This window comes from Rhea pennata, chromosome 1 (genome assembly GCF_028389875.1).
Source record: "Rhea pennata isolate bPtePen1 chromosome 1, bPtePen1.pri, whole genome shotgun sequence".
In the NCBI taxonomy this organism is placed as follows: Eukaryota; Metazoa; Chordata; class Aves; order Rheiformes; family Rheidae; genus Rhea; species Rhea pennata.
The window spans coordinates 126161204-126185813 of NC_084663.1; the positions used below are offsets into that span (position 1 = coordinate 126161204).

General features: G+C 34.9%; 1 protein-coding gene across 1 annotated transcript in view; it reads left to right on the plus strand.

Moving 5' to 3' along the window:
• CFAP47 (cilia and flagella associated protein 47) overlaps positions 1 to 24610 on the plus strand; it is a 362418-nt gene that overhangs the window by 238386 nt on the left and 99422 nt on the right. Inside the window, exons 52-53 of the mRNA XM_062577000.1 lie at positions 4369 to 4466; positions 23966 to 24141. Of these exons, the coding sequence (XP_062432984.1) occupies positions 4369 to 4466; positions 23966 to 24141 (274 nt within the window). The remainder of the gene's footprint in view (positions 1 to 4368; positions 4467 to 23965; positions 24142 to 24610) is intronic.

The window sequence follows — 24610 nt, forward strand, 5'->3', positions numbered from 1 at the left end:
GATAAACGTGCTTCCAGTTCTTTATTAGACACTGACGAGGCTATGAAAAAAAATCCGTCCTTGGGAACAAATGTAGTTAAAGAATTTTTGTACTGCAAGGAAGCTTATTCACCTCATTCTTTACCTATCTTTACTGTGAGAATTAGCTGTTTCTTCATGTTACTTTTTTTTTTTTTCATTCCCATATTTACTTTTTTTCTTATGCAGCTTAATTTCCTTAGAAACCTTTTATAAGGGATCTTACAAAAACACTTTTTGGAAGCTAGTATACTACATGGACTCGATCTCGCATGTTCACATGGTTTTTGATCTCATCAAAGAATTCAAATAGGTTTGTGTGTTGTGACGTCTCTTCCTTATTATGATTTTTACGAATTTTCTGTGGAATCTAGAAATGAAATTTGCCACTGTTGTTTCTCAGCTCATCCCAGAAGCTTGTCTAAAAATTAGCCACACATTCTCTACCTTTTTACTTCTTGGAATTGAAGTTGATGTCAGCAACAGGTTACACACCCATTTGCACCACAATGATTTCATATCTGAGTTTTTTTTTAGAATTCTTGGGCAAAGACTCTTGCCTGGGTGATTTGCTGCTGTTCTTTTGATGAGTCTGTTGTAAAGCCTTTCCCACTGACACCTCAGGTTGGAGCGTGCCTTGGACTGTTCCCCTCAAGACAAGCTCAAGGGTGGGTGTGGGAGGCCCCTAACTCCACTGTTGTGAACCCTACTGCAAAGAATTAATTTAGCTTTTCTCCTATCGCCTTATCTTCCTTCAGCACTCCCTTTCCATCCTGATCATCTCTCAGCCCTCCTGAGTCTGGCTAGCTGCCAACTTCGGGTGTTTTTGAAAAGATGTTATTTCCAGTTTTTAAGCCTTTTGCAAGTTGTCCATCAGGGATTTTTGTTTGGGTGTTTTTGAGGTTTTCATGAGGCGAGAGACAGGCTTGTTAATTTTCTGTTTAACTTAGTTTATGGGCTTTTCTTTTTTCCCTATGTGTGCCAAATATCAATTCTTGAAGTTGATACTTTACTTTTACTAAACTCCTTTGCCCAGCTGTTTAATCACACATACTATTTTCATTCTTGAATTTTTTATTCAATGCTGTGTAAATTTAAGGTTCAGCTTCTAATATGATGTACTTTAAATTATCTTCGTGTAACCTACTAGCATTTTATATTTTTGGCTACCTCTTTTTAATTTTTTTAACATTCTTATTTTTTCTTTTTGAATGGAAATGTTGTTAAAAAATTACATCATTGTTCTCAATATAAAGCTACTCTTCTATAGATATTTTAAACCAGTTTTGGAATATTATTCAAATCTAAATCAAGAATTGTTTGCCCTATTTTGACCCCTCATAATGTTTACTCAGGCCTACAAGAAGAAACTGAAGCCCCTATTATTAATGTTCTGGCCTTAGAGATTCTCTGGTTTCTGATACTATACTATAATACAGTATGTATATATCTATATAGATACTATAGATACTACATAGTATGTCTATATATAGCAATGGTAATTACTACACCTGTGTGTATATACTGTACACACATGTATATGGTAATTACCATTGCTATATATAGACATACTATGTAGTATCTGTACTGTACTGCAGTCACTGACATCATTCTATGTACTTGATCTATAATATGATCGTAATGCTATAGTTATTCTTTGTAGGTAAGAAATATAATCTGCAGGAATGTGGGGATGTATTATTTGCTTATTTGATGGGAAATGGCAATAACTGATAGTGCTATTGCCTGACTAGTATTACTTAATCTGTCATTCATATAGTTTTATAGCCTTTCATTACTGGTTCCTTACTGCTTATCTTCTTTCCACCAAGTTTTTGATCATGAGCTCTTAATACAATAATTCAGATACCCATATTCTAGTTCACACACCGTATTTTTTAGACTTACGCTTGTATAAAAGCACATATAAGATGTGTCTTTAGTTTGGATACCTGCTTTTATATATCCTATGTAAAGAGAACTTTATTGCAGACATTTTCCCTTGCTGTTTTCTGCCTGCGTTTTTTAGACTTCTGTTGTATTGTCTCCTACAGTTTGACTGCATCCTTAAAGGATGTGGTGCCCCAGACTGCAGGGCCTTTATGATCATCTTTTGGTCTTTATCTGAAAACTTTAATTTTAGGTTCCAGATGACTGGTTCTGTTTTGGTATAAGAAAATCCTCTCTTCTTGCATAAATCATTTCTCTCCTGCATACTATTTTATTGCTTTTTTTTTTTTCCTTTTTTAAGTGCGTGAAATCACTTGCTTGCCAGAGTCCTTAAAGGGAGATTTGAAGATGCCTTTGGCTCACTGATGTTAATTTTTATAGATCTTGAAATACTAAAAATGTTCTAGGAACAGTATTCAAAATTAGTAAATTGTACGGCTATCAAATATTCTAAACCCAAAAAGGGCAAGTTAATACAGAACTTATTCAATGAAGATTTAAAGACCCATAGTATAATTAAAGCCAATCAGGCACAAATTAATTGGAAACAGGATTTAGAGCTAGTCATATATGCATAATGACAAACTGCAACAAGGAAAGCAGTTGCTCTGAGAATAGTTGGGGACATAGCAGAAGAGAAAAACAGCAAGAGCTCCCAAGGCTAATGCCATAGTAGAACAGAACTGCTAATGTAGCTCTCCAGTGTATAATTCAGGGGCATGTGAGTAGGAGTATGGAGCTTATTTTCATCTTGTACAATATGCTGGCAAACTTGAGTACTGCAAGCAAGCAGTTCTGGTGTATGCATTTTTAAAAGGTGCTGAACAGCCTTTATATTCAGAGAGGCTGCAGAAAATAACCACAGAAAATATTTGTATTGTGGAGAACAGGCGTTATGATGAGGGACTTTGGGCTTAATCTCTTTAGCTTCTCTGAAGAAGACTGAAGAGTTAATTTGATTAGCATTCATGAGTGTTCTCTAAATAGAGAAAAACGCTAGATTCTTAAGACCTCTTAAATCTATCAGAGAAAGACATAGCAAGAACTTTCTACTGGGAGCTTAAGCAAATCAAATGGCAATCAGAAATTAGGCTCATATATAAGTATCTTCTAATGCTGGTAATTAGACACTAGAATAAACTAATGGTAGATATCTCCAAATCAAAACTTGAAGTCTCTCTGGAAGATATGCTTTAGGAAAACACTCATTGCTTGACTGAGTCTGTGTAACAACAATTCTCTTTAACTGGATAAAATATAAGTTCTGTGATATACCAAACAGTATATTAGAGGAATAAATTTGGATTTAATTTTGCTTGATATTATCTAAAATTATAAATTACTGTCAGTTGGATGTGGAGACTGGTCTGCCTCCAGCTGAAGATTCTAGTTGGCCGTGCTTCCCATGGTTAGCGGTAGCACCTGCTTTCCTGCTGCTGACCGTCACTGTAGCATTCACGCAAATTCCAGTCACTTGACAGTTTCTTATTCTTTACCATCAACAGAATTTGTGTGTGTGTGTGTGTGTTTGAGTGAGTGAGTGTGTAAGAGAAAGAGAGAAGGAAAGAGAAAGAGAGAAAGTGCTATCGTTGTCAACTTTATGAAGGATCTCCTGGATTAGATAGTATGAAATACTGAAGAGAATCAAATCCTCCAGATCAAGTTATCCTGTAACCAGAAGTGGGAGTCTAGAGTTTATTGTGTCTTTTCTGGCAAAGGTTTTACAAGTCCTTGATAATAAAAGAACTTTGGATAAGATATATAATGAATCTGATCTAATAAGATAATGTAGATGCTGCACTGTTTTGATGCCTCTGTGTGGCTTCTTGTAGCAATCTCAATTTCTTTAATACAAATTTGTTTGTTATCACCATATTTGTAAGTCAGGGCATCCCATCTGAGAACCTGATGCAAAATTTCATTGCAGTATAAATCAATATATGTTCAAACATATGTATGAGCTGGATTCTATGTTACTGAAAATCCTAGTCTGTTTAATTATTTATTTGTAGTTTTGTATCAATGGTAGATAAACTTCTAATAATAATTTTAATTTTGAATGTTTTTAGTATTCTCTTTCGTGAGGGAAAGCAGCTATGAATCAGTAAAATTTAAAATTCTGTAATAATGTTATATTCTAGGAAACTAAATTTGCCAAAATGCCTATTTCCATTCCATTTGTTTATATTTTGATTTTGTTGCTAATCTGAAGTCAACAGGAAAGGATTAGATAATGCAGTCTGTCGAAAGTAATTGAAGTAGTTCCCAATTTACTTTGTCTCAGTATGAACAGTGAGTGGCCATTCTGGTAGAAGTCAAAATTTATCGTTGATTTGAATGCAGCTAGAATTGATTGCCTCATGAGAAGATTTATAAAGCATTTTCTTCTCTTTAACGTAGGAGGAAGATGTTCAGGTTGCAAAGTGTGGTTTTCCTTAAAGATTAACAGCATTCCCGCACCACCTGAAAGAAAAATAGATGTGAAATGCAGAGCTCTGGTAAGATTACTCCAAAAGTTTAATTTTGTTCTAGTGCATTAATAAGAAAAAGAAATGTAATTTTTATTGTTTGTCTGGCTACTATCACACAGGATTAATAATTTTTATTACATGACTACACACAATCACTTTTTGCGTCATAAACCTCAATACTTGCTAAGACCTCGTTTAAACTCAGTGATATGAACTAAAATGAATGCTTAAAGAAAACTGGTTTCTTTATGCTATTTGAATAATTACATTTTTATTGTCTGCTTTTCATTATCTTTTATTCTGCTGAAATTTGCTTCTGATTTTGGAGCTCAGTTAAGGTTAAATCCTGTAAAAACTTCAAGGCGCTTTTGTGCTATACAGAACAATAAATCTGTTTTGGTACTCTCATTCTTTATGTATGTCAAATTATTATTGTCATTTAGATTTTCATTAATCATTGGAATGTAATTAATTATATATGTTTTAGTAAATAAATGCATACTTTGAATCTCAAAAATGTAATTGTTAGTCATTTTAGAAAAATTATTACATTGTATTAAAAATGCTGTATGTTTTAAAGCACTTAAACTTATAGCATAACACCATTTAGTATTTTTGCTTAATTGATATTGGTTTTAGCTCTAAATATTTGTATTTGTCATTAAAATATATTTTTTAACATTTTTATTTTCAGAGCTAATGTTTTTATTAACGTCTTTAAATGGATATTTGTTTTATCAACTAGAAGACCTGTTTTCTACATGAATTGTAAACAACTAAGAAATACTAATTGCTGTAGTGGAAACTGGCAGCAGGTTCTATGAGTAGCAATGACTGGGTACAATATTTTGCTGCAGGAAAATTTTCGTAGAGAAGTATCTGATAAAAATATAGGGGAACTACCTCTTCCAGTAACAAATAGTGGGAAGGGTAAAGTGTCTCCTGATTTATGCATGTTTATGTGGGGAAAAAAAAATCCAAATCGGTAAACTATTTGTAAGTATTTAAAATATCAGTGCTCATGTATCAATTCCGAGTTTGTTGTTCTTTCTTCAAGTGCTGCATCCTGGGTATGAGCTTCAATACTGCTTAGATAATGATGTTTTCAAAATCTTGAGAAAGGATGAGCACAGTGGTAGAAGGAAGGAGTAGGATGGTATCCAATGCTAGTAGGCAACACAAAAGCTAGAATAAAAGAGTTTGTAACTTGAGATTTTAGAAAGAATAATGTAATTTTTTGTCCTACTGGATAATGCCTCATCTTGGATCATTTTCTGCTTTGAAGGAAATAGGGTGGAGTAAAAGGAAAAGCTAGATTTCAAGTATATTACTGACTCCTACTGCATAATAAATCATCTAAGTGCATTTTAACTCTATAAGATTCAGTATAGAAACTTGCAGAAAAATGCTTACAGTAACATCCACTGTATTTTACAATGTGTGGGACACTGAAATTCCTGGCTTAAGTAGGGAGAATTCTCTTCTGAGGAAGATGAAGGAGGTACAGAGGAGGTACTACCTCTCTTCAGATGTTTTTGGAAAATGTTGCAGAGATTGATGAATGTTGCAGAGACACCAAGATTGTTGATTAATAGAGAATAGACCTGGTTACTGTTCCAGAGTGAACTGAATCAATTGGTTATATGCCAGGTAGTTCATGTGGGAGAGTTTTTTGTTTTCAATATAAGTGATGGGGGTTATCCTAGTTAATGTCTCACTCCAGGCTGTCAGTGTGATGCTGACAAAAAGGGCTAATACAGTCCTTGGATGCTATAGAATGGTCAAATGTAAGCAGAAAGAAAATTATTTTTGGTACTGCTATCAGAATGTCATCCACAGATCTAGTTTTCCTAGGATATTAATTGTCTTTAAATACTAACAAAAATCAAAGGAAATCCATAAAAAAGCATGGAGGAGCTGAAAAAGCAGGCTGGTCATATGAATACTGAGGATCTCTATGAACTCAGTTTGCCAAAGAAAAAGTTGAAAAGCAACTTGGTCATACACTAAAATATATTGAAAATATATTGGTATTCTCTGAATTTTGCTCACCAACATGCATCAAGAACTAATGGCCAAAAATTTAAATCAGGCAAGTATTGAATCTTGCATGGAGTGTCCTGGCAATGCAGTAAAACACTGGAAGATCTTTCTGGTGAAAACAGCAAACTTTAAACAGCCTTGTAAAGCTTCAAAGGCTGATAAATTTTTAAAAGACATAAACACCTAGTACATCTGCTACATCATTGAGTCAGATTTAATGAATATATTTGATCTCTTTTTGACCTTGGAATCTGTTGTCTTCCTTCCTGGCCTGTAGAAGGAACAGGATTAGCAACATTTCCCTTCAGATGCCAGTAACGCTTGAAATTCTGCATTTGTGGATATATTTGCATCTCACAGTCAAATGCAAGGCAAACTCAGCATGCCAGAAGTGTTTTTCTCCTCTTAAGACAAGTGATGAGATGCAGTGTGCATCGCTGAAGCATCCAAAATTGGCTTCAGCAGAGGTAAGTTTGATGCCCCAGAGTTCTAAACTGATGGAGGTGTGGGGTAAGGCCTTGTGCCTCTTAATGGGGTGCCCCCAGTGACTACCACGTTTCAGAGGAGGAGGAGAACCAGGTGCGGTTAGGCTGGCTGACAGCTTGCAAGAATGTGCGGTGTGGGATCACTTGGACGTATGTCACCTGAGCACTGCAGGTGCCTGGGACATTAGCAAGATTTAGGTGAATATAATCTTTGCTTACAGATTCCCATTTCCTGTTCAAAGTTTGGAAACGCTTCGGTCTGATTCAGGCTTTTGTACTTCTTAAATGAGTATTGAGAATGAACTTGCAATGTTCAGTTACTCTGTTGATATTCTGACTAATATGGATGTCTCGATGCAGCCAGTCATCAGCTGACGTTGCAAAAGAAATTCTCTATTGAACACCGCAGGGAATTTCGAGGAAACAGGTAGGCCTGCGTGGCAGCCTCACTAGCACTCAGTAGACAGCCACTTAGGTCTTAGAGACAGGATAAAGATACTGTCTTCTGCTTTCACTGGGTAAAAATAGCAAAAATGTAATTTCAAACTTGTCTATGCACTGCCCCCCAGAACCAGAACTACCATTTCAACAGGCGTTGTGTCACATATCCCTTCTAGTTTGCTCAGGATTTTCTAAGTGGCATGTTTTTTCGGGTATCTTTCTTATAATAGGTAATAATTCTGCATAGATACTGACTAGATTTTTGGTCGAGAATCAGAAGGGCACAGGATTTTCCAGTGACAATTACCTTTGGTTTATACTGTTAATGTTACATCTTACCATCCTTGAGGTGCAAAATTTATGTTTCAGTCTCAAAATGTATCTGCAGATCAAAAATGTATCTGAAAAATTTAGAGATAATTTGGTTTGACCAGGGTTTTTAATGAAAATAATTTAATTTACACTTTTACATTGGTGAGACAATACTGTGCATAGAAATGTCATTAGTTGCGTATCACTTGGATTTGTTTTTTCTCTCAACCTAAAATTCAGGGTGAAAGCTGAAAAGTTACATGGATCAGAAACATGCTGCTCTAGTTTTTTTCTAAAACTCTTTTGGCTTGTCACTACTGAAAACATTTAGACTTGTGACTGGCCAATAAATTAGATTTTGCTTGGGTTATTTAGTGGAAAGAAATACATTAAGTTAGTGTGTAATATTGCAAGTCATTATTTTAAACCATAATCTCTTTTCAATGAGTTTAATCAGTATATATCAATAAAAAAAATCCTTGTTTCAATAGAATGCTTGAAGGAGATTCTGCAGCTGGAGGAAAATGTCATTTTTAGTATGCAGAAATTTGCCACTACCTACTTTTATCTTCCTCCCTCCAGTGAAAGCCCCCCCCCCAAAAAAAAGGAAAAAAATGGAAAATTGGCTTTTCTCATACAATTAAAATCCATTAAAATATTAAAAGGCAATAAACTGTGCTAAGGCTAAATATTTGGAACAAATAAAATGTCTTTCATGTCTACAAAATGTATTTTGCAATAGCAGGATAATTCCAAATAATAAAATATAATGTTTCCTTATAATTAATCTTTTAATATGTGTTGTGCATGTTTGCTGGCAGCAGTAACACTATAAAATACGATAAATTACCTTTCTGACTGATTCACCCACGTATGAAAGGTAGATCTGGCTTTTACCTTGTCCCAGACGTAGTTCTATTAAAATGATAGCTTTTGTTTAGACGCAAATCGTATTTTGTTGTCCTTGCTTTTCACCATACACAGTAAATAGCATGGGTTTGTGTGGGATGGATCAATTAAATATTTCAGTAACTCAAAATTTGACCCATAAATTGAAGAAAGTGGCTTTTAAACTTTGAAATATATATATATTTCAAATATATATATATAGTCCATAAGAGCCATATATACATATATATATATATATAGTTTTCTAAAACTTTTTTTATTGTATGAACCTAATAATTCCTCTCTCTACAAACATGTCTGTCTCTAAATTGAAAACACGGTTAATTTTTTTGTTATGCATATGGCCACTAGAGTGCACTCTGCAGCTTGCATGGTACAATTTAATCCTTTAAAGGTCAATACAGTGTTTGAGTAATAGAAGTGCATTTATCTTTTTCTTCTTATGTATGTTTGTTTATTTTTATTACCAAGAAAATGGGAAAACAAAATTTGTTCCTTCCTCGTGCTAATATACTGTTTAATACTGGCACACTTTTGGGGACAGTGAACCACTGTCACTTTTCAGCATTTTTGCCAAATCATCAGCACTCAGGGTGTTTCCTATGTTTGAAAGATGCACGATGCCACTGTTTTGCAAATAGTAGAGTCAAATATCGATTTTAAATCTCTTTACAGTAACTTCACATACTTGCATTTCTAAACAAGGAAAAAAAATGAAAAATCTGTTTTGTCAGTTTTTAATTGATCATCTTCAAGACAGGTTTATTTCTCATTTTTATCTCCTCCCCCTGCTTTTTTTCCCCACCTAGACAGTTCAGTATATGATTTCAGATTACATTTCAAATCAGTCTAAAATGAATAGGAATATTATGAAGCAGAGTGCTTGCCACAGGGAGGTGGACATATCTTCGTAGTCTAGACAGTAGGTAACAAATAGTCTTCTAAGTTCAGACCTTCATATAATTTCTGAATAACACTGAATGATCACAGTCTCAGTTTTTGTCTTCTAGGCTGGAAAAGGGTAAGACCTCAGTTATTTTCCCTTTAAATTTTTTGCATACAGCTTTTTTAAAGTCGGTTAGAGGAGATTGGCATCAAACAAACAGATTAAATTTCAATGTAATTTGGGTACAAAAGTCCACTGGACTCTGAAAATTCTGGGCAGAGCCTATAAAGAATTCCATAAGAGCCACTCAGAACAATGTCTGTTTAACTCAGTGATCTATATCCAGTGATGGTCAGAAATGGATGACAAGGGAGAAAGCAAGACTGTGTATGCTTAATAGGGCACTTTCACTGCCTTTAAAAGTTTTCAATTCAATTTTTTTTCTTAGCTGCCTGGTATACCAGGTTGATGTATACTTTTAGCATCCATAATTGCCTTTGGTTTTGAGTTTCATGTGTTTACAATCAATCCCTACCACTCTCTTCATGCTTTTCATGATTTTATAGAATTCTATAATACCCCTTCTCTCTCTTCCATAATGAAGAGTATGGTGAGGTAGCCACCTTATTTACATTTACCACTTGGAGCTTCATATCTCACTACTGTAGTATTTCTCCAAAACTGAAAAGAAAGAGAAATTTATCAACCAAGTGTGGAAAAGTAGAAAAGCAATTGGATTTTAACGCTGCTTCTTCTCTAACTGCTTTTCTTGATGAGCTTTGAAGTGTGGCTATCAAAATCAAGCTTTTAACATTTAGTTCCACAAGTTGGCCTTTTCTGTTTCTTACCAGTTGTCATAAGTAAAAACGATGATGAGATAATTGACAGATATCTTAACATTAGAAATTTACTTCTTTAAAAAGTCCCGTGAGACATTAAAGGATTAGTTTTCTATCGATGACATTTAAAAATGTTAGATGATAAGTAACAAGAGTTGCTAAATCCCATTGACCTTTTAAAGTGATTCATAGCACAACAGTCCCTTATATCAAAAACCAAACTAAGACATACTTCCTTGATGCCAGTGTCTGAACGTACCAACCATAAGAAATGAATTTGTAGAAGTGGCATTAGGAAGACCACGTTGTCTATTCCACTCTCACGAAACAAGCAAGCTGTATTATTCCTAACCTGAAATTGCTGTTAGGAAGTATTGCAGCAAATGTCGAATTGTAAAGCTATATGACTGTAAAATATTTAAATAAGAGATCTTTCTCTTTTTGGAGCAGAAGAAGAAGAATTTAATTTGTTGAGTAAGAGAATAGCATCTCCTCCGATGAAGAAAAGAACCTCTGGCACAAGGTTCTTACTTTTCCCCTGCCCAGTGAGTGCCTGGCAAACATTCACAGAATTGAAAATAGAGTTTATCTGCTTAAAATGCAGGAAACTGTAAGAATTAATATGAACATTTCCTGGCATGAGAATGAGGATTCTAGAGGTCAACAGCTGAAGTGTATTGCCTAGTGCAAAGGATGGAAGGGAGAAATAAACTGTGGTGTCATAGGCTTTACAGATAGAGCCCTATCTTATTCCTATCTGTATTCTTATTATTAAAAAGAGAACAGTGAGATTAAGCAGTGAGTGGGATCCTACACTACATAGGAGGATCTAGTTTAGCTAGAACTGTTTCATTCCTTGGATTTGTAGAACACAGGTAGTTTACTTTCCCTTTATGTATGCTCTAGGTCTTCCATGTCCTAATCACTTTGACTGTCTTCTAAATAACTAGGAATTCAGCTCTGAATTCCTATAAAAATGCTAATTAATTTGACTTACTTCCCTGAGACATAGATTATTATACACTGTTCATAATAGCAGTAATAGTTACATGTACAGAACTGCAAAGAAGCATGAGCTTAGATACAAAATCTTCAAGAAGCTAGAAGTTTTCAATGAATTACTATGTAGTTTAAATGCATCTTGCATTTTCATTGAGTGATTCATTTTTCATATATTATAGACTTGAGAGTGTCCACAAAATAGCCCAAAATATTGAGAGAAACTAGTTTCTCTAGTCAAAAGTAACTATATTGCAACTATATGATTGTAACTATCTGATTATATAGATGAGGATTCACCAAGAATCCTGTTGTATTTCATCCAGCAACTGATCTTTAAGAATTATATGATAACCACTTAAATACATTGTACAGTCTTTTATCAAACACAAATATCTCATCTTCCTACTTCTATACCTAGTGATTTTGATAAATCCTGTTTTACTGTCAGCTGTGTGTAGTTTGTGTCTTTTGACAATAGCGGTAATTTTTTAATTTGCATGAATAACTAATGTCTTGACTACAACAATATACTGCAGCTCTGAGAGAAACAAGACAATATATTCGTTCAATGCTAACATCAGCCAGATTATAAAGAGTAGCGATGATTCATGTTGCGAGCCATTTAGCTTCATTACTTAGATACCCTTTCTAATCCAGGCCCTGAACACTCTGAAATCCACTCATTACCACTCCAGAAACGAGGACAGCTTCACTGAAATGGAGGGAGATTAGCCAGCTCTAGGTTTATTTTCTAACCCCCAGGTATATTAATAGAAATTGGATCAGCTGGTATAATAGAAGCCTGGAAAGGTTGTAAGGAGATGTTCTAGCTCTGAAGGATTCCTGCCCTTGATTGTTAAAGCTTGGTAAACAGGGGAACTCTTATGAGTACTTAGATAATTAAAGACATTTTTCAGAGGAGGTGTTATCAAGTATCTCTGAAAGTGGATTAACCTCGTCTATCCTAATGCTGCCTCCACCTTACCTTACAACTTCATCAGTCACTACTCAGCTTCAAACTCTATTTTTTTGTCAAATGCCATTGTGAAAGCAGTCAGTCTAAATTCTAGATACGTGTGGCTTGTCAGTGTCCTGAACCTGTCAATCTGGCCTGAGAACTTGTGCTGGGAATTGGCACTGCTGATCCATACAGAACATAAGTTTCTAAATTTCCCTGCAGTCATTAAAAGCTGTGTTGATTGTGCTACTTGCATAACCAATTGCGTAGTGCCGAGCTCGAAATAATTCTAGTAGGGAAATTTCAGATTTGTGATGTCCCTTGTGCCTCATTACCTATTCTGTTGTTTTGAAAAGTCCCTCAAAGTTCTGTTTTGTTCTGCAAGACATCAGGAAGATTGATGCTGGAGACTTTTCAGTTGTGGTCTCCCATTCTACAAACACAAATTTCAGAAAGCATTTCATCCTGACGAAGATTGTCAAATCAGTTAAAATAAGTTAGCTAAAAGCTAGTTCAGGGAAAAAAAGAAGAAGCACCCACTGTGATCATCAGCTGGCCAAGAATTTCTTCCTTTTCTCCTTCAAAAAAGAATTTATGAATTCTTATTTCAGTTTGTCTCATCTAGAGTAGCCTATGGCAGTCTACTGAATCTCAAAGGCAAAGAAAACAAACATGCAGCAGTAGACATGGTACAAGATGCAGAAGTGTACATTTTAACGTGTATTTTACTTTGAAAATAGTTCTAAATTATATTTCTGCCATTCTTTTTTTTTTTTTTTTTTTTTTTTTTTTTTCTATTTGTGGCTCCTAGAGACCACAGACTAAATTAATTTTAGGTCATTATTTATTACTTAATTAACAATAAAAAGAATTAGGAATATATTTTGTAATTATGTAATGTGGCAGTTGAAGAACAAGACTTTGTAGCTGTACTACATTTATTTTTCATAAATTCTAAGGAAAACTGTAATCAGAATATTGTTATACGTGGCTGACGCTTGGATCATATTCTTGAAAACTGAGTAACCTGAAGTAATGAACCATACCCCAAGATTGATTTTAGCATATACTTTCATAACAATCAGTAGCATAAAAAATAATATTCTGTGAAAGATCCATGGCAACATGTCTTGTGGAAGAAAAAGAAATTTGGGAATGCTGTAATTATTAATCACTGTAAATAAAAGCAGTTTGGCAAATAAATCAAACCAGAGCATCTTTGCAGAGCCCATAAAATAAGTAATTACCAAAAGGAGGATAAATTATTAGAATTATAAGAATTTGAATGAAAATCTTTGATAAATATATAGTAGCTACTAACCCCCTACTCTCTTCCCTCTGCACACATTAATCAGTTCTACGATATAACAGCAGGGAGCTAATGTGGATCATAAAATGACAGTTGAGCCATCTACTACCACTGTTGAGCAAAAATGCAAGGTTAGACCTAAACCAAGTAATTAGAAAGATGCTTCATCTTAGCTAGATGAGTGGCCGTATTATGAAAAATAACTGTTAAATGGAGAAAGAGAATAGCCTTGTATAATTAAATGACTATGTCACTTAATACATAGCTGCTATTACTAGCCCTCTAGTTTACACATCAAAACGAGTGTTTTTTTGCTCAACCGTTAAACAGTGCGAATCCACAGAGAAAGTTCTTGTCTTTTAATTTTGCTCCCTGATTGTATTTGGAACAAAGATGACAAACCTTACTGAATTGGGTATTAAAGCAATGTAATTGACAGGAAAACTTAATATTTGATCTGTTTCATGGATATACCTCTTTAGTGACTATTAAAGATTTTCCTGATATTTCTGATCAGTGGAACTTGTACTAGGCTTTTTGTTCAAGAGAAAATGTAGTTGAATATACTCTGGGTTTCTTACCTCAGAGAGAACAATGAGATGAGATTTTTCTCTAAAAATGTGGTTATCTCAGGTATAGATTTTCAGACTGTGTTTGGACACTCTTGTAAGTGATAACCTGAGAATTTGTTTGCAGAAGCACAACCTCAGAGCTTGTCCTGACACTTCTTGTGACTTGCCAGAAAAATTAATAGAAAACCAGTTGCTACTGGTTTTCCCCTCTGTGATTTTTCAGAGTAGTGTGAACTCACTGCTCTCCTTGTGAAAAGCAAGAAGCTATCTTTATAATTCTGTTCCTGTGAAGATTTTCCACCTATTCAACAAGAAGCTGTCTAGAGCTAGCTGTATGAGTTACCTAAGAGTCGTGCAGTTGGTTCCCTGCAACACATATTTTTATTGCACAGATTCCAACTAAAGTTATTTACAAAGACAAATATGGAGTATGAATTAATGCCATTCAGTTCACATGAGAAGCTATAGTGTGTACTAACTATTCATTTATATATTTCTCTGTCATTTAGAAGGGATACTCTATAAAGAATTTTAACAGGTCGAAGGAGGTATCTCAGAAAGTGGGAGGCTTTCAAATGAGTTACAATATACTCGTGAATGTTCCTTATTCATAATTATTAATTCAATAATTCCAAATTAATTCCAATTATTATGAGTTTGTACATTTGCAGTGTCCCTGGTCATAATGCAGAGAAAGCACCCATATTTTTTTATTTTTTACTGACTGATAATGATCAAGTATCTTTAACCATTGACAGCATTGTAACAATTTACAATAAAACACAATGTATTTCAGATACTGTATTTTACATTGGTGTTTACTGTGGATTTCCTACAGAGGAACAGTAATACAGAGGTTGAATTCAGGCTGATAAATTCAGACTGATAGACTATTTAGAAAAAAGGACTCTAAGCTGAACAATTATTTTGATTGCAAAATATTCCTGTGGATTTATTTGGATGGTGTGTAGAGGTCAGCAAGTCAGTGCAATCGGACGTTGTTGTAAAGTGCGCGAAATGCTGGCAGTTATTGCTTCAGAGAAATCGACCCTTTAACAGTTGTCTTTTTCATGGAGAAAAGTCTAAATGTGTATTGCTGGTTCACTGAGGGAAGAGACTTTCTAATCCATCCATATATCTTAAAAACAGAACTGGCTGTCCTGAGAGCATGCTGCAAGTAGGGATCCATACAGCAGGAGCGAAGCTAGAGGGTCTGTTCTGAACACTGAGAGATCAGTTTCTGTTTTAATAAAACTATGTGCTTGGAAGGGATTGAGTTTGGTTTGTATGTATGTGCAGAGATGGTCTGGGAATAGATTTGTATACTATTTGCTGTTAAATGTCTGTCTCTGTCACTCTTCCTGTCCCTCTTCTTCTCTCTCTCTCTCTCTCTCTGTTCCCTGGAAGCCACGTAAGTACTCAAAAGCGTTGGTATTGTCGCTCCAAACACATACTGCCCCCGCTAGGACACTTCTTGCTGAGGTGAAAGACTTCTGCCTCTCCTGCCTTTTGTAACGGTGCCTAAATTTCTGCCACTCATACACTGCTTCTGCACTCTATAAGGATTGTTTTAAAAGATCACTGTCGTAGTCTGCAAACTTTAAAAAAAAAGTGTTTTCAATGCAAAACCAAGAATAAGCAAGGCGCTTCCATTACTGATTCCAACTCTTTCCAACTTTCAAACCTCCTCATTTTTGGCAACCTCTAAACAAGTGAATGCAGCAGTCTGTACATAGTAGATGATGACTGCAGGATGAAAAAAACAAATCAGAAGTACAACTTTATTAAAATTTGCCTAAGTTTTAAACTTGAAATGTCAGGAGGGGAGCTTTTACTCTGTAGGAGACATAGGAGTAGGTAATGTTCGTGTCCAGATAAATGGATACATCAAAAAAAGTATTTCAGGGGACTGTCTTACTAGTCCTTTCCTGGCAAGATGATCTTCCATGTATTCAAAACTGAGCACCCAGGAATACAGAGAGATCTGCAATTACAGGACTGTGCCTTTTATATTCTTAAGTGCAAATCCATGGTTCTCTGAGAAGGACATTCTTTTTCCCATATCCTGCCCATATTGCCCCGTAAAGAGGGAAACAGGGTATTCTGTGTGACAGCAGAACTGGTTGGACTGCACAGGGAGACCCAGAAAAATGCAGTGTGTGGCTTGGTTTAGACTATGCTGATTTTAGCTCTTTCAGAAGTACTGGTAGGTGATATTGGTTATTAATAATACATATTTTAGTATTATTAGCAAACATTAATTGTGGTAGAGTAAACTTACATTATCTTTTAAGAGAAATTATTCTGATAATAATAAGGGAATGTATGGGACAAATTGCTAATCTAGTCACTGAAAACTTCTAATATATCGCATATGGAACACAATAATGTAGCATTTGTTTTTGCAAGTAAAATATTAAATATGAGAAGCCTGTAAGGATTTAGCTTTGTTTGGAGTAACAACTGGTAATTAGGAAATTTTCTCTTTTTTTTAAAGATTGTCTGATCTTTTCAGACATTTTAAGACTATAGAACTAAATTGTTAATTTCTATAGAAACCATTCCTTCAGATTTCTAGATATTTCCACTTTCAGAAAAGTTTTGAACATTAAAAAAATCTGATTGCATTACAATAAAGTTACCTTGTGACTCTGGAAACTGCAGAGATATGCCCCCCCCCCCCCCAAAAAAAAAAAGGATTTAGGAAAAAATTTATAGACTTTTGGAGAGGACTTGTTTATCTGAGGCATTTTACCTATCAATAGGGACTAATACTGTCACTTTCTGTTCTTGGAGAATTCAGGAGAAAAGGTTATGCTCAGTAGAAAATGTGACAATTTCAGTTTTGCCTTAGAATTATCTAGGGCATGTATATATATATGTATACATGTATATGTATATCTGTATGTGTCATGCCATTGGTAGGTTATGGTATCAGTCTTTTAAATTGCATGGAAGCATGTTTGCTTAATAATTTTAAATTCTCTTTCTAGGCTTAGAATAAGAGAATTACTATAGGTGCAAGATTTAAGACAAACAATATTTTACTTTCACTGATTGAGCACCTTGGTGGTAGATGGAGTGCCTGAGACACTCTCAGGAGTCTCTCATTAGTATTGTCATAAACTGTCAATAAAATTTAGTATTAACAGAGTTGAATATAGTTTAAAAAAATAAAGAAGTACTTTCAGTTATCTCATGCTAGCCTGAATGGGAGTAGGAGCTTCCACACGTGTAACGGGAGTCATTAAGGATAGTCAGAGTATTTTAATAATTAATCATTATTGCTATTCTACCACAACACCATTAGGTTCTGATAAGTGGTTGTAAGCTTATTTTTGCCAAGTAGCTCTTCAAATTAACTTTTCTTGGAGGCACTGGAATATGGAAAGTGTTTGTCAGTTCCTTTTCCTGATCAGTCCTGAGACAGCTGATATCTCAGCATCTCACTGATGTAGTCTCAGTCATATAAGTAGTTTCATGCGAAGGGGAGCTTCCTAGTTTTGTCACGTGAAGTTTTCAATCCAGGACAGTGTGCCCATGTTACACGTACCAGTTTCAACATCTAATAAGCTGACTAACTTAAATGTTAATAGAATAAGTTTCTAAAAGTAATTCTCTTATGTTTCAGTCACTGCTGCATTATAAATGTGTAGCAATCATCAGTGCCCACCAAGCCTTCCAAAGGCTGTTCAAATCTATTGAAATTAGGAACCTATGGCATGAGTGCAACTTCATAGAGCACTTGCAGCAAGTTGCTGTGGCCAGCAGAAAATAATTGCTGCTATGTACTTGCTGTAGTATTATATGGGTAGATACAATTAGCTCAGGAACTGAACTTTGTAGTTCTATATATATCTAAAATACATGGGCAATTGTGCACTCTGATCAATAAGAAAGTGATAAGGATTTGTTAAATATGTATCTGATTGCCATTCACAAAGATCTCTGTTAGGTTTAATCTCAATCTGAGAAATAAGATTGTAAAAAGATGTTTTTTGTTAATTATCTGCCAGATTATGTGCATGGTATATTAGAAGCTATTAGGAATCTGAAAGCATCCTAACCTTTTACATCTCCTTGACTTCCCAGAAAGAAAGGCTAATTACAACTGGTGATTGTCACTATTGTGAGGGCTGATTTTGGGCAAAAACCTCTATGTTTATAACTTGTCTTTTCTTGAGGCATTATTGACTTTCTGGAAATACAGTAGTCGCTAACAGCTCTTTTGACTTTTACTAAGAGTGTATTGTTCCTAAAATATAGTATTTCCAGTTTACAAATGCTGTGCTTTGTAGTGCTTCTGTTGAGTGATACTGGCCTGAAGTAAGCTGAAGAGGGTGATATTTTTTTCTGGCATTATGAATATGACCTAGTCTGTGAGGTAGGTAGAAAATTCTGGAAAAAAAAGAGAATAATTTGTTTCTGAGAGATGCAGCCTGGATTTATTGAAGTCATTCAAAATAGTCCCATAGAACAAGTGATTGTAAATGCATCTATTGATCTGATTCAAATTATGGTTTCCATCACTGGCATTCTATTCTACATCTCATATATTACATGTGTCTGCACAGCAGGGTGACCTGTGACAGTGATGGATAGGAGATGTACAGAAGTCTATCAGTTGCTGAGTCATGCTTTCCAAAAATCCTGTTGACAGAGTAGATGTAAACGATTGTCGTGTAAAATCATCTGAAGCTGAATTTGGTCTTTTGTTACATTAATGCAATGGCAGATATCTTCTTCTAGTTCAGATATGCTGATGGAAAAGGTTGTCCTCCCACTATGCATTTGTGGTAGTGCTCTCTAACCTGTTTCAGCTAAAATAAGCCAGGTTACATTATATGGTGGCTTAGGCTAACTAAGTTGGTCACGGAAAGTGCCAAACTGAGTATAGAAGTTGGTGACAAATGCCTGTAATTACAATTTCTTCTTCTAACACTGCTGGATGTAAAAGAGAAATCTGTTTGTGGCCTCAGAAAGATGAATGATTATTGAGTTTCAATCTACATGGACACAAAAGTGGCCTTGATTTCAAATGCAGAAGAATATTCAGTAGGATATGAGCATAATTGTCACTTTCTCAGTTACAGGAATTCGAGATCTTAATTTGACTTTGAAAGAGTCTTTATCCCACATTCCTTGTCAGTTTTTTTTTTTTATATAATTATGTTAATGTAGCATTTCTCTTGTAATTCCCTTCAAGTCTTTTCTACCACTCCTTTTATTCATCCATACCAAATGGAAACTTTGAACAGATGGGCAAAAGTTGCAATATGTGGAAGTCTGGATAGGTACTTATCCTATATGTGTTACGAACTACTATAACATCACTTTGGTTTGGGTTTCTCGACATGAATGATTTCTTCTGGTGGAGCTGAAGACATAATAGATAGCTTGACACTCACAGAATATACGCTTGCAGTGTCCTCCTTTCCTCCGGTTTCAGGAAGCCATTTTTAGCAGTCATCTATTGTAACACATAGTTTTTCCACTTTGCTCACTGCTGTGTCTGGTCCCTATTAAGTGGTGACAGCATAGAATATTAGAGTCTATGAGTTTAGGATTATTGTAATAACTTATGAACTAAAGATCTCTGTGTATTCTGTTTTAGACGGTTTTTTACTTGGGCACTTGTGCATGATGCAGATAAAAAATTAATGTAGCGTGATTTTTTCATATAAAAACATGTAAATCTACACCTGAAGCTCCTTACACTATTATCCCCTGTTATTAGATGTCCTGTGCATTGGTTTTTCTTCGTTACTGTTTCTTGTACCATAGCGGTAGTAAGAATGGATCCCTTACCAGGCAAGTTTAAAAAAGAATGTAATTTGCTTACAGTGGTTAATCCTAGACTTCAAGTAGCTTAAGTTCTGATAAAGACTTAACTGTTGATGAACAGCTGGTGCCTTTCTGTAAGCTGTTCTCTTTTAGGGCAAAATATGCCAAGTAGAATGGGAAAATATGGTATTAAGATGAAGCACAGTTGGTTTGGGTTCCCCTGCATGAAAAGGAAAGGTTATGCTGTAAATCAGTTTACATCACAGAAAGAAAAAAAAAGGTGGACTTTTATAGTGAGGAAGATGGTTCAGCCTTGTTTAAGATGGGGAGAAATATAACTGAGGATTGTTCTCCCCTCAGCACGTTTTCTTGGTGAAGATCTGCTCCATTAAAATGTAAACTGCGTGGGAACAATCTGATTTAACAGACTTAGCTGTACTCAGTGTTTGCATAATCTTTCTAAAAGAGAAACGCTGAAAGGTTGTACTTTCTGTCAACTTTGTATGATTTTGCATCAGCCAGCGTCCTAGGACTCAATAGGAAGCTGAAAGGACTTCCATGAGAAATATCCAGTTGAGTGTTGGCAATTTGGAACTGGATCAGAAGGGTGGGAGGGAGCAGTGTTTAGGAGAAGTGTATGTTGGAGGCTTGTTTCACCAGCAATTTTAGAGCCAGCTCTGATTTCTGCAACTGATTTGACCAAATTGAGCTGAATTGTGTTCAGCACAGCCCTAAAACTGTCATCTGTGTTTGCATTTGCTGCGCCACTTACTTAAGCTTCTTTTGTTGAAGGAAGGAAAATGAGTAATGAAATGTTAAAACAAGGTTGAAAGGACACAAAAGGAAACTTCAGCTTAACTCTCCCCTTTTCCCCATATTGACACTGATAGTGACATTGATAACTGATCATTTTGGGAACAGGATATGGCCAATAGCTATTTTTCAGTAATATCACCACCATCGCAGGTTTGATTTTTTGAGTCAGCAACATTCCTGCTTGGCATCAAGCACACCAAGACAAAGAAGGCAGTTTTTACTTGTCAGTCTAAAAGAATAATAATTTTTACAGATACCTACAAAGTGAAGAATTTTTGATACATTATCTCCCCAAGTCTATCAAAATAACATTCTTAATGATTACTTGACTGTGAAAATTTACTGCTATAGTGATAGCTTAGCAAACTCAGGAGCAAGTAAATAACTTTTTGCCCTAAGTCCATTGACTGGAAACACTGCAAACAAATGGGGAATTCATGTCATCTCCTTAATTAAGCTGGGTTTTAATTGAAAGCAGTTTTTCTAAAACATTAAGAAATATTCTTAATCTCTTAGAAACTTTGACCAGATAGTGCTTTTATTGACACTTGGTGATGATTAGACTACAGTCATTGCTGAAGTTCAAAGCCAGAGATGACTAGGCATATAAATTGCAGAATATGTCCATCTTCCTGTAGGCTACCTTATCATAGTTAGGGAAGCTTTAGTTCATAGTTCAGTGCAGTATTTACATTCACAAGATGTAAAATTTCATATTATTTTACATGCTGTATACATGCTTTGCTGTATATTACATCCTTTAAGTACAGTTGCTAAAAGAAGGGTGTAGAAAATGGAGGAGTGAGAAAATGTTTGGTATGAAATATGTCAGGAAAATATTTCAGCTAAAAGCTAATGTTGCAAAAGACTGATTGATGCTGGTAAGCATCTTGTGAAGCAAAATGTTGATAATAGAGCATTACACCTATACATGGACTTGGGCTATTGGGGTAGAGAAAAGTGTAACTGCTCAATTTTTTTCATATTCCACAGCGAATGAATGTTATCCCATATTTACTTTTCATTTTATTTTATTTCATACTATGTTAGATTATGTTACTTGACCTGCAGTGCACAAGAAGTGGATCACAAGTTCTCAAGGAATAAAAAAAGAACATACTGCACCAGAATGGCTCTATCCTGGACACTGACTGTCCTGATACATGGAGCAGTTTGGTTGAAGAATAAGACTAATTTTCTTCTTTTTTTCAACTTTTACATTTTTCTGCTCTCAAAATGTTTATGAAAACCACAATACTGAAATGTGCTTCTAAATTTACTGCTGGAAATGTGTTTAGGACTTGCCTATGATATTGCTCCTTTGGCTCTCTTCTGAAAAAAAAAAGGTCTTTTCATGAAAAATAATATTTTTGGAAATTACATGAGCATTTTTTGGTTTATCCTAGTACTATGCCTCCATAACAAGGATTTGGAAGAATCTATTAAGGCCTAGAACTGTATAATAGATAGATGTATTCTGTAGGTACACATACATCTGCTTTCATGACCATCCTTGCTATATCAACTGTTTGAAGCGTTTTTATTAATTCCAGGGAAATTTCCTGGGAGATTCCAGGGAAATACATAATCCCAGTCTTAATACTGGCAAATGAACACCACTTTACATGAAGCTAATGTATGCAACACAGCATGCAGGTATTTTATAGTGCTTTGGTATGAAGCTGTTGGTAATAAAATGGGAAATAGATTTAAAAATTTGTTTACACTAGTAAAACTATTGATCTGAGCTTTGAAATATTTTATTGCAAATTTAAATCCCATCCTACTGGTACAATGCACTTGAATAATTTAAATTGTTGGTGTAATCCTGCCATCGGTAGTATATTAAATGTTTTAAAGTATGTTCCAGTGGTCATTTTCTATAAATGTAAATGCATAGGAATCAACTAAATAGTAAGCAAGCTCAAATCATTGTGTGAGGTGGCTTTTCTGGAGATTTTAAAGTATTTCAAGTTAAATTTTTAGTGTATTATTAATTTTAATATATATTTTATCTCTGTTTTCTATTGTACTGCACTACAATCGTAATGACTGTACTTAAAAAAAAAAAGGTTTGTTCAGGCTTCAGGGAAAATTTTGCCATGAGAATCAAATCATCCTATGCTTAAAAAAAATATATATATATATACATGTTATGTATATATAAACATATATGAATAGAACATATGTATTTTAAACAGCAGGTATGCATCCTCAGTTGTTATGGTGGACTTCCTTCATTAATATATCCTTTCCTATCTGATTGAAAGTGTTTAGTTCCAAAAAATATGTAGATACTTACACATGTAAGAGTATGTAAGACTGGATTTATGCTATTCTGTACTATGCAATGAAGAATGAGGTCACTGAACACTGCTGAAGTACAGCAATATTTCAAGAGCAGCTGAAGAATGTAGCAGCTGTGTGGAGGATGCCTCTGCTCAGCTGCTGCTCGTCTTGAAGGTGCTCCACTATAAAGTATGCATATTTATCAAGTCAGGCCTTAGTTTGGCTCCTTTTTATTACAGTAATTGGAATTTGATGTGATTCTTTAATAATGCCTAGGAAGTACTGTGTGTTTTACAGATATTAAAGAAAAAATGCCCATCACCTGAAGTTCTGATAGACTTTAAGCAGAAAGATAAGGAGATGACTATTAAGGAAAATAAATGGCAAAAAGGAACCACAGAAGGAATGTTTATTGTGTTGCTGTTGTTTTTTTAATACAAAGTATTACGGGGTAATTAAAAACTAAGAGGCAGGAATCTTGCAAAAATCAGCCTGTAATTTTCTACCTGCTTGCAAAAGGGATATTTTCAACTAGTTCTTCTTGGCTAGTGAGAAATGGCTTGGAGGAATTGCAGCACATCTACCCACAAGACAGTGGTTGGCAGGTCTCAGCCAAACCTTGGCAGGCAAAGTAACTTGTTAGAGTGCTGACTGGCCAGGAAGACTTGAATTTTTCCTTATTTCTAGAATTAAAGAGTTTACATTTGGAAAACTGGTTTAATTGTCTCGTGTTGCAACTACTCTATTTTGGGTCAGTTCGTGTAACAAACTAAGTTGTAGCCTGTGTTCTCATAAGTACAAATCATGTTGTGAGCATCTTGTGCTTCTTTAACAAAGATCTTTTTACATGTAATGGCTCATAATTCATTTTGTATTTCTAGGATACTACTGCAATTGATATTCCCATCACTAACCCTACAGATAAATTTCTCCAACTGAGCGTAGTGCTAGAGAATCATTCGCTCTATGGAAAAAAAGCTTTCATTCTTAGGCCAAAACAAACAGTTCTGTATCGAATGAAGTTTTCCCCAGCTGTTGTTGGCACTTCAGATGGAAGGTGAGTTGCAATGTCTTCATACTTGTGTTTGCGACTCCTGTACTAATAAATAAAGTATTTTAATTAAACCCTTGGTCACTTGATCTAGATATCTAGATATCATCTTAAAAAAAAAGAAAACAAAGGTAATAAAGGGAATTAAAAATATTTCTAACTTTAAATACATTGTACCCCAGACTGCAGCCTTTCTCTGGGAGGGGGAAAAGAATCTTTTACTGATAAGCAATAGAAAAATGAACTAGAATTCAACAATAACTAAATTCTAGCTCACTAGACTTCAGTGAACAATGCGTTAGATATTTATTTAGAAGTTCCCTCTCAAAAGTTTAAATGAATTGTACGTTTTGTAAGTTCTATAAAGGAAATAACCTAATTTCATTTTTCTGCAGAGAAGGAACTAAACTATAGCATAACCAACAATAAAAACAAACCAAGAACCCTTTAACAATCTTCACAGAAATCCATTTAG